This window comes from Nicotiana tabacum, chromosome 3 (genome assembly GCF_000715075.1).
Source record: "Nicotiana tabacum cultivar K326 chromosome 3, ASM71507v2, whole genome shotgun sequence".
NCBI lineage: Eukaryota > Viridiplantae > Streptophyta > Magnoliopsida > Solanales > Solanaceae > Nicotiana > Nicotiana tabacum.
In genome coordinates this window covers 79,833,348-79,845,034 of record NC_134082.1, presented here as the reverse complement: position 1 = coordinate 79,845,034, position 11,687 = coordinate 79,833,348, and the positions used below count along the sequence as shown (strand labels likewise).

Below are 11,687 nucleotides of genomic sequence, written 5' to 3'. Positions count from 1 at the left end.
ATTGAACGTGTACTAGAACGCTTCAACATGAAGAATGCTAAGCCAGTCAGCACACCTCTTGCTGGTCATCTAAAGTTGAGTAAGAAGATGTGTCCTACAACAGTGGAGGAGAAAGGGAACATGGCTAAAGTTCCTTATTCTTCAGCAGTCGGAAGCTTGATATATGCAATGGTATGTACTAGACCTGATATTGCTCATACATTTGGTGTTGTCAGCAGGTTTCTTGAAAATCCTGGAAAGGAACATTGAGAAGCAGTCAAGTGGATACTCAGGTACCTGAGAGGTACCACGGGAGATTGTTTGTGCTTTGGAGGATCTGATCCAATCTTGAAGGGCTATACAGATGCTGATATGGCAGGTGACATTGACAACAGAAAATCTACTACTGGATATTTGTTTACATTTTCAGGGGGAGCTATATCATGGCAGTCTAAGTTGCAGAAGTGTGTTGCACTTTCAACAACTGAAGCAGAGTACATTGCCGCTACAGAAACTGGCAAGGAGATGGTATGGCTCAAACGGTTCCTTCAAGAGCTTGGATTGCATCAGAAGGAGTATGTCGTCTATTGTGACAGTCAAAGTGCAATAGACCTTAGCAAGAACTCTATGTACCATGCAAGGACCAAACACATTGATGTGAGATATCATTGGATTCGAGAAATGGTAGATAATGAATCTCTAAAAGTCTTGAAGATTTCTACAAGTGAGAATCCGCAGATATGCTGACCAAGGTGGTACCAAGGAACAAGTTCGAGCTATGCAAAGAACTTGTCGGCATGCACTCAAACTAGAAGACAGTGCTACCTCCTCTAGATGAATGAGACTGGAGGGGGAGATTGATGAGGTCCATCTCATTGAAGAAGTATTAGACATGTGCCTAATAAAAGTTTTCTTTGGTTTGGTAGCCAACCTTGTTGACTTGGTTTGGTTGGTAGCCAACCTTGTTGAATTAGTTTGGTTTGGTAGCCAACTTTGTTGAATTGTGAAAAGTGTGTGTAAATTGTCAAATATGGTAGGCTTTAGAGAGTGAAGCTTTGGCTATAAAAGGAGAGCTTCAACTCTCATTTCTACACACCAACAAAGAGAGAAAGAAAGAGTGAGGTTTCACAGATAAGGTATAAGAAAATAGTATGTGAGGAAAATAGAGAGTGAGCGATATTGTAGTGAGGTGGGAATATCAAAAGAGGGTTATTTCTTTTGAGTGTTGTAGTGGTCTTTGGAGTATTTATCTCCGACCTACAAAGTGTAAAATTCCTTACTATAGTGATATCAGTTGCTCCTCTCGGGGTCGTGGTTTTTTCCCTTATTCAGAAGGGTTTTCCACGTAAAAATCTTGGTGTCATTGTTACTCTTTTATTCTTGTTAATTACCGTATCTCGGTGCTACATTATTATTCCGCTTTATTACCGTGAATATTATTTTGGTAAGGGATTTATTCCCAACATATACCCTCTTTCATTAAGTCTGTCCAAGGTAAATATCTAATCCATGTGGCACTGACATTTGATGAGGTGGTGCCACGTGACATGACACCTCATCGCCCCTAACCCATTTTACCCCTCCCTTCTTTTTTTTTTCCACCACTAAAATTTTCTTTCCCTCCACCATCATTGTCACCATTAATGCCACCATGAACAATTTATCTCGATGTGCATTATGTACTATAAACATGGAACCAATCTTACTATGACTATATAATCCCTCTTGTAATTTGTACCCTAATTTAGCTCTCACACCATGAGGCACTTTTACCTCATCAAATGTTTTTTGGGAAAAAATAAGCTTCAACTGTTTTCTCCACTTCAGTACTTTTTATCACTGATTTGTCTCTTTATTGTGAATCTCGTATTGTTAGCTTTGAGCTTTCAAAGATGACTTACTTGTTTGTCGCTTCTCTGTATTAATCTCCACGTTCATGCTTTGCGCTTTTCAGCCTGCTATTTAGGAACATCTTTAAACTCTTGATGATTCGTTTGTTTTGTGTTCTAAACTTGGTGGAAAAAAAAGGGAGGGGTAAAATGCATTAAAGGGGCCGAGGTGGCATGTCACGTGACATTCTTCTCATCAAATATCAGTATCACGTGGATTGGATCTTCACTTTGGACAAACTTAACAGAAGAGGAATATATTTTTAACGATAGGGGATATATTTAGACAAAAAGTATAACGAAAGATATATTTAAATATTTTCTCATAGTACCGGGTATATTGTAAATCCAAAATTTTGCTTTGCTTTCAATGCGTGCATGTGAGTTTTGAGACAGTAGTGGCTATCTTTGCATCTTTTGGACGGATCTAAGCATTCAACTTTACCTGCCTCACTGTATCTAAGGGGTCGTTTGGTAGGGTGCATAACAATAACGATGAATATGATGTATTAGTAATGCTGGTATTAGTTATACTTGCATTAATTATGCTGGTATTAGTTATGCTGACATATTTCTTATTCATTATTTGGTTTGATGTATTAAAGCATTGCACAATTTTTAAAAAAATTGCTTGTTTACAAAAATACCCTCAAAACTAGTCCATCACTCAAACTTTTTAAAAGAAACATATGTTGAGAAATATTTTTATATGAAAAAGTTTTAAAAAATTATTTAATTTGTCTACCTATATTGTAAAATAGAACTAAATATTTATTTACAAAAGAGGAAATATGCTAAGTATTTATTTATTTACTAGAGATATGATTTTGTTTCTCACTATTTGAATTATTTTAAATTTGCATTAATATAATAACTAGCATATTTTAATCAAGCATAAATTTTGAAGGACAATTTTGTCTTTAACTAAGCTAATACATGCATTAAAACCCATTGCATTGTTAATACCATGGTTTTCTATGCATTAGTTATGCATAGGATAATACAGAATATGATGTATAACTAATGCTTGCATAACTAATGCATAGGTTCAAAATGTCTACCAAACAAGGTATTATTAATACACAAAGCTAATGCAAATATTATTTTATCTAATGCATCCTACCAAACGACCCCTAATAGTATTGTTCTGTAAGTTACAAATTTTCCACAAGTAGTAATGTTTTGAAATTATTGAAAAATCGAACTAAAACAATTGTTCATATTTGAATTACTTTTTTTAGCCAACCTTGTGCAGTGCCTAAATCTCTTATCTGTGCTGACATAGGATTCATCTGAACCTCTAATGGCGCTTCACATGATAAGAAAACCACCAACTGTTTCCCCATCAAAATACTGAAACAACAAACACTGTCAAAAAAGTTTTTTTAAAAAAAAAAGATAAATATTTATAATTTAGAGGGTAAAATAGGTATTTGGCAATCCAAAATTTGGAAAATCTAGTTGAGTTACCTTCTGAGTGTAATAGGCATAGTTCAGTGACTTTGTTGTTACAAACGAAAGAAAAGTGACTTTAGAAGATAAATTGAAATAATTGAATGAGCGTAATGGACTTTACATTGGAGCCGCCCCTACCACCAACCATTTCCCCAACAAAATACTGAAAATATTGTTGGACTTCAAATAAAATGGATAGCCCATACTATCAAATGGGACTTTATTCATATCCGTAGTTTGCAGTTTGAATCAAACTAATAAAAGTAAAATATTTTCATATAAATATTTATCATGTAACCGATAAATTGATAGTATGTTATTTTATTAATTTGTGATTCTTAAGAATAATTAAGATCAAATTATTTGATTTAATAAAAAAATCAAGTGTGAATAAATATTATTTGTGCATCAACTTTTTCTTTTGTATAGTCATTTAATATTTAGAATCCATTGACCCCACTAATACAAAATCACAATCATGCAAAATTCATTTAAGAGGAAAACACTTCCTGCCAGGAATTTCGCTCCGGGTGAATTGCATCCATCCATCACACGTTTATATCATGTACACTTGCACTAATAATTCATACGTAGCAAAGTACACAAGGAATATCATATAGCTTTTTCCAAACCTTTCTTCTTAAACTTATATAGTATACAGATATAGAAAAAATATTCGACAAGGCCTCAAAGACTCCAGTATAAACCAAGATACGCGCGCAGCTCCAAATCTCTAGTTCGTAAGCCAAGAAATTTATAAGAAGAAAGAAAAATGGAGTATGTACCCATTTTGGTTGGACTGTCATTCGCCTGGATTTTGGTGCGTGGATTCATGTCACTTAGAAGAGCCAAAAGCTGTAAAAGACTTGCACCAGGTCCATTTCCTTTGCCTATTATAGGAAACCTTCATTTGCTTGGTGACAAACCTCACAAATCACTTGCTCAACTCGCAAAAGCTCATGGTCCAATTATGAATCTCAAGTTTGGCCAAATAAACACAGTGGTCATTTCCTCATCAGTCTTGGCTAGAGAAGTCATGCAAAAACAAGATTTGACCTTTTCCAATAGGTGTATTCCTGACGCTCTCCGTGCCTGCAATCACTATGATTTTTCTGTTATTTGGTTACCTGTCAATGACTCTCGCTGGAGAACTCTTCGCAAGATTATGAACTCTAACATCTTCTCAGGTAATATTGGTCGCGAGCACAGACGGATCCGAGATTTCAATTTTATGGTTCAACTTTGAAGATTTTTAGTATTGAATCCTTTATATTTTTAAAACTAGTCTTAGGATACGCGATTTGCGCGTGTACCTATATCAATAAATACACAAATTTTAAAAATTACATACATATTATTAGATAATTTATTTTATAAAATAAAATTTAAGTATTTTTTTTAAAATAATAAATATTATTCCCATTAGTTAGCTTAACAAATGAAGGAATTTTATTGTCACGCCCCAACTTCGGGAGGCGCGACCCGCGCTCAACCGAGTGGACCCAACTGAGCAAGTTTTATCAACCGCTATCTACCCAACTCGATAGGAATAAGGAAGTCATGCTTACCTTTATTTAAACTAGGAAAGATAGTACATTCAACATCTTAGTTCATTTTATATCACAACATTTAAAACGTGGTTAAATTTCCAAGGTTCCATACAAGTTATAGTGTAGAAGAAAGCAAGAGTACAAGGTTACAACACGTTCCATTGACCTATCCAATACCCATACATCACCCACACAAATGTCTACGGAGCCTCTAAGGATACAAAAGAGTGTTGCAATACTTGCCGGTAACAAGGCTCCGGCTATACCTTACGCAAATACCAAAATAAGATTTCCGGGAGGAAAAACGGCATGAGCCACGTAGAGCCCCGAGAGGAAAAAGGGGCTCACCAATACAGTTGACGGGAAGTGAAGGAGTGCTACTGTCGGTGGACTGGAGTACCTGCTATAGAACCACCTACAATCATAACACGAATGTAGCGCCCCCGGCAAAAGGGACGTCAGTACATTTGAATTGTACTAGCATGTATGAACAAACTTTACCCCAAGTAAAATCAAGAAATACACAGGTAACAAACAGTAATAGAATCAACAACACAATGCACATGAAAGGAACAACCAAAGCCAAACAAGTTCCACAATCTCTCCTTTTCCCCTTTCAACATTATTTCATCACATCAATGGTTTCACAACTTTCACATATTTTCATTTTAATAGTGATTTCGATCACTTTTCCACTTTTATTACCTCGGCCACCCTTATCACCACAACCCACACCTTATAACTTTGTATTGCGGCGCGCAACCCGATCCCATCAGACAATTACATTTCACACGACACCACAACAATTCACAAAGAGTTTTCATAGACATCAATACCATTTCCATTATATGCAACAATCCGTATACAATTTAAGTCACAACGATAATTGCCGCGACAAGTCACGTATGATATTACCACAGTTGTTTCAATTGCATTAATTACGATTTCTTTCCATCATTTGTTACACAGCTCTTACCACATAAACACCTTCACACACACATGCTTGGCTTGTTGCCATTTACTTACACCATTATATCAGGAAACTTAGCCAACAACGTTCAAGACATATTAATCACAAGAATTCACAAATGGTCCACATAAATAACACATACCAATTACTCGTACACCAAACAAGGTGACTTTACAAAGGTTAAAGTTAGCCAACAACGTTCAAGGCATATTAATCACAAGAATTCACAAATGGTCCACATAAATAACACATACCAATTACTCGTACACCAAACAAGGTGACTTTACAAAGGTTAAAGTTAGCCACACATACCTCAAATTCACCCTTAGTGATACTACAATGATCCAATACACTTAGGCAACCTCAATCTACAATACAACATTCAATAGGGCCAATATTAATAATAAATTCCGTAACTTATGCCATTTAGACATATCATTAAACATCTTGTAGGTATAGATCTTTACACCTCATAACTATAGTATTGGTTCACCCAACTATCACAATTAACCAACAATTCATTCCACCATCATTCCTAACCAATTTATAACTTCCAACAACATATGTGTGACAACCCATCTTCACCCAACCAACAAAATTCCATCAAATAATCACCTTCCAATCTCTACAATGACTATGTATTTATATTAGGAACTTATGACTTCTAATCACCACACCAAGAGTCCCAATACTTAATTCACACTCATATACCCATAATAAATTCATACATGTAAGTCTAAGGGGGGTAGGATTACCTTTTGGAAGAAATCTTGCAAAACCCTCCTTTGAGTTCTTGAAGGAATTTCTTGAAGATCTATGTGTTTTATGAGTAGATTTCATCAATACTAGTGTAAGAATAATGGAATTTTACACCAAGTTAATAAAGATTTCTTACCTTGAAGATGGGAGGGGTTGGAGGTCTTGAGAGGGTGAAGAAAACCCCAAAATTCGAGCTTGAATGATCAAAAAAATGAAGAAAATATAATACCCCTTCGGTTTTTACACTAACCAAGGGTATTTTAGATATTTTACATGCTCCACCGCGTTCTGCCGCAGCTTACAGGCAGAAAAACCTTGGTTTGCCGCGGTTCGCCGCGGCCGCCCTCCTGGGCGCGCTGGTGACGCATGTCCGGTAAATTGGTTATAACTTTCTGTATACACCTCCAAATGACGAACGATTTGTTGTGTTGAGAACTAGACTCAAAGTCGTTTTAATTTAATAGGTTGTGCATCACTCAACACTTTATAGCTTATCCAAAGTGAGGTCTTGTGCGCATTCACTTACAACTTTAGCCTATTATGAAATTTCCAACCTGGCTTAGACTTAGGCCTCTCCTTAGACCCCAAACTACTTATAATATGACTTATACACTTATTAACTTATCTAGGTGATATCCATTATATCATGAACCCTCACTTGCACACAAGATAAAATAATTAGCCTATCTTGGCACCACAAAATCTTAGATTACTTAGCAAAATTTTTTGGGACTTTACACTTATTGTGATTTACCCGGATTTATGTCGAAACTTATAAAAATTGTTGTTTTTATGTGACCTAATACTGAAAATTTTATCACAATTTCTTTAAAGATTTGACAAATAACACATATTAAAAATAAATAAAAGAAAGTTGGCATTATATCTTCTTAAAATTTGATAGTAACAATGTTAAGTTTAAAGAATGACTAATATTGAACTAATATTTTACAAGAAAAAATTTAGTATAAATATTTAGCGAGATGCTTTTATTTGTTAGACTGAATGCAAGAAAGAAAAAAATGACAATTTATTTATAATCTGGTTGTCTTCTACAATTTTATCTTATTGCTAATTTGTATTTTTACCGATTTGAATTTTAATTTTACACTATAATTGATTTTACTATATTTTATGATTTCTTTCACCATCGATACTCTTCTTATAAAAATAAATTAAGTGTTTTGTCAATTTATCAAATAACTTTTCTTATATGATAAATTTGTAAAATGATTGAATTGGATTTGCTAATTAGTTAATTCAATAAATTAATTATTTCAACATTAAAAGAAATAAGTTAGTTTTAATTAATTTTAAATTCTAAATATTAGCTTATTCTAATTTTTAAATATTTGACAATAATTATATTTTTTTCCAATAAAAATTTGATTTTCAAATAGTAAGAAAAATCATATGTTTTGAATCTTTATGTTTTGAGAGTTCGTAATTGCTAACTCACGTTTTGCATAGTAAAGATTCTCGTAGAAACGGTTCAATACAACTCTATATTAATGGCCTTTAAATAAGGAAATTTATATAAGGTAAAAGTGTTATCAGATTTTAAAGTCCCTTTACCTAGTTTAATTACGAAAAATATGATAATAAAATTTTAGGTGATCTTAAAATCCTTAAATTAGAAAAATAATTAAATGACTATTTTATCTAGTATAAAATCTTTTTTTAACGGGTAAAATAAGCGAATAACATTTCGCTAAGTGCCTTTATGCTTTTAATATAGTATAAATATAGATTCTAATGCTCTAATGATGATATGTACAGTTACCCCAATATTTTGGGGCGGTTTTAACTAAATCTATCAAAATGTTAACTTTCCATTTCAATAAACAGAGAGAGAAGAAACCAAAATTCAAAATAACAATTTGCTAAAAAATTAATTTTGCCTGTTTTTCGCTTTTGGTTACCAAATTAGCCGATAAGTCTAACAGAAATAGACTAAAAAGATGTAAAAATTATGTATAATTTGGATTTGACCAAAGATGAAATTTTATTATATTAAACTATTTAAGTTCAAGCATAATTTAAATTATTTATAACAAAACAGAAAGGTTAAAAACTTGAAAAATAAATATGCGTGATGAGGATTTGGACAAATATAGAAGTTTATTATAGTTAACTATCTAAGCTTGAGACCAAGAATGATTAAATTATTTCTATCAAAACAAAAAGGGCAAAGGCTTGGAAAAAAAAAGTGCCTAACGGTTCCTAGCATAGCTAAAAAACAAACTTGGAAACTTAGAAGGATTTAAGAAGAGTCCTCATATTTAGGATTTTGTATATAGTTAAAATAAGGAAGCATTTAATAAATAAATTTTTAGTTGATTTCAAAGTCCAAAATGTTAGGGAAATAATTAAATGACTATTTTGTCTAGTATGAACTTTATTTTTAGGGGGTAAAAAAGGCGAACGACATTTTGTTAAGGGCCTTCGTGCTTTTAATATAGTATAGATTATGAGTTCATATTTATTATTTTTACAATTTTAATAGTTTTTCACATATAAATTTTTACTCCGCATCGAAAGTTATGAGTTCAGTTCAACTCATCGGTTCAACACTATATTCGCCTCTGGTTGCAAAACGGACAGGTTGAGTCAAACTTGGGCGGGTCAACTTGATAAAAGAAGTAAATTTCATGAATGACCATTCAACTTTGTGTTCATTACCCAAAAGTCATTTTTCTTTCTTTGGTTACACAAAAATCATTTTACTATGCTCTAGTTAGTACAATAATCATTTTAACCAGATTTTACAAACCTTCCAGCTGAAAAAGCTTTTATGCCCTTGACATTATAAATCCTCCCATTTATGTAATATATTTGTACATTTAATTTTTTTCTTAATATTAATTTTTAAGATATATAAGTAGCATTATTAAATTTGTCAGTAACATTACCGGGAACTAATCTCAAGTTCACGTTCTTAATCATACCTAATGAAATATGTTTAACGAAAATTAAAAAATCAAAGTTCATTAATTTATCAGCCAAGCTATACCCATTAATTTAATAAATAAAAGACCCACATTTAGCAAAATGACACATTAGATTAATACTAAATAAATAATATTAAGAGATAAAGATTTAAAAAAATTAATATTAAACACAAATATCTTTGAAACTTTTTTTAAAATTTTTATTGACTATAAAAAACTATCATCTGTTAAACAAATCTATTTTTATTATTTTAAATAAATTTTAAAACTAAATACTATTTTTTATCATTTTTATATTTAAAATATGTTCATATTTGAATATGATTAAACAAATTCGAGTTGGTTGAGTGGATTACTTAATGTAGATTGATTTTATCACATATATACTCAGGTAGTAAGCTTGATGTTAATCAGCATCTCAGAACTAAAAAGATCCAGGAGCTAGTTGATCATTTTCACAAGAGTGCCAAAAATGGTGGAACAGTGGATATTGGCAGAGCAGCTTTTAGAACTTCCCTGAATTTGCTGTCAAACACCATTTTCTCTAAAGATTTGAGTGACCCATTTTCTGATTCTGCTAAGGAGTTTAAGGACTTGGTGTGGGGCATTATGGTCGAGGCTGGTAAACCCAATTTGGTGGACTATTTTCCCTTTCTTGTGAAAATTGATCCACAAGGTATAAGGCGGCGCATGACCGATCATTTTACTAAGGTTCTTGACCTTATGAGTGGTTTGATTGATGAGCGGCTAAAGGAAAGGAAACTGAGAAACCATGCAATTGTTGATGTTTTAGATGCCCTTCTCAACATTAGCCCAGAAGAGTTTGACAGGAATCGAGCATTTGTGTCTGATTTGTGTCTGGTTAGTGTGACGGTAAATAGGGTCGCTTCACTGCCTTCCGAAGACAATAGTGTTTCGGTTGCCGTCGCTGGAGGTGGTATCAGTGTTGTGCGTGGTTGGCGATGAAAAGGAAGTGGAAGAGAAAGAGAACTCTTGAGAAAAGTTGGCTTCAATCCACGAAAACAATGGATGGGAAGATGTGATTCATTATTTTTCCCTTTTTATATATTTTCCATTTTCATTTTATTTCTCATCTCTTTTTGAATTATGAAAAATAAGAAAATTTTCTTTTTCATGGTTTATTATTTATCCATGTAGCTGCTATTCAAGATAATGACAATCATATCCTCTTAACCAATTATTTTACTAAGAATTCTAATAATGTAATGTTTCGTTTCTTATCTGTTTGTTATTGTTTCCTTTTTGTTTTTAAGTTAAAGTTACCTAAATTTAAAATATTGCTAGAGAGTTAAGATATCAGACGACTTAAAATTGAGTATTTACTACACTAAGGGATTAACACAATTTTTTATATTTAAAACAATTATTATTAGCCACTAGCTTATCCAGTAATACATAATCGAAGTGATATTAATTTGGAACGAATACAAATATCCATTGTTTATATAAGTTGAGTTAGAAATTTGTGCCATTTTTAATTCTTGTGTTGCTCCTCTGAGTACCGTCCTCTTTCTCTAATATTTTAATATAGCCACTTTTCAATTTAGACATGCATAGTATTGCTACGGAGTAATATATTGTTCAATAGTTCACTTTTTTCTTTCTGCCCTTGTATTTTGACACTAAATGATGGAAGACTGACCATAAATAATTTTCATAAGTAGGGATCCTATTCTTCTAATGTTTATGGTTATCTATTTCTAGGATGGTATCAAACAAAGTTGCTCGAGTCTACGTTGTTTGGAGAAACACATAATTTGACTATGGATTGAGATCAATATTTTGTGTTGAAGCGAGGGTAAAGAGAACGAGGAAAGAAATGACAGAGACTCCATAATTTGGAGTTTTAGAAAGGAAGAAGGGATTGGATGCAGAAATTTTCATGCAAGAGAGGGATAATTTAATAGATGGTCTCTTCTTTTTTTAAAAAAAAATCTTCTCTTTTTCTGTATCCTTCTCTTTTTCTATGTTCTTTTCTGTTTCCTTCTCTTTTTACTGTTTGTTTAAATTTTATTTGCGATAAATTAATGAGAAACTATCAATATAATATTATAAAACATATGTGTAAACAATTAATAGTAAGAACTAAGAAATAAAATATTAACAAAAATGC

At 32.7% G+C, this 11,687-nt stretch overlaps 1 protein-coding gene across 1 annotated transcript; it reads left to right on the top strand.

Moving 5' to 3' along the window:
* Nucleotides 1-3,921: 3,921 nt before the first annotated feature.
* LOC107788504 (lauric acid 10-hydroxylase-like) lies at nt 3,922-10,519 on the top strand. The gene is made up of 2 exons (XM_016610180.2): nt 3,922-4,510; nt 9,945-10,519. The coding sequence occupies exons 1-2, from the start codon at nt 4,096-4,098 to the stop codon at nt 10,517-10,519; spliced, it is 990 nt and encodes a 329-aa protein (XP_016465666.2). The 5' UTR covers nt 3,922-4,095.
* The last annotated feature ends 1,168 nt before the right edge of the window (nt 10,520-11,687 follow it).

What these genes read in the sequence shown, in the direction of transcription:
- LOC107788504 (XM_016610180.2), top strand. Translation starts at nt 4,096, where the DNA reads ATGGAGTATGTACCCATTTTGGTTGGACTGTCATTCGCCTGGATTTTG. An exon ending in GAACTCTAACATCTTCTCAG is followed by an intron (nt 4,511 to 9,944) that starts GTAATATTGGTC and finishes ATATATACTCAG; the next exon opens with GTAGTAAGCTTGATGTTAAT.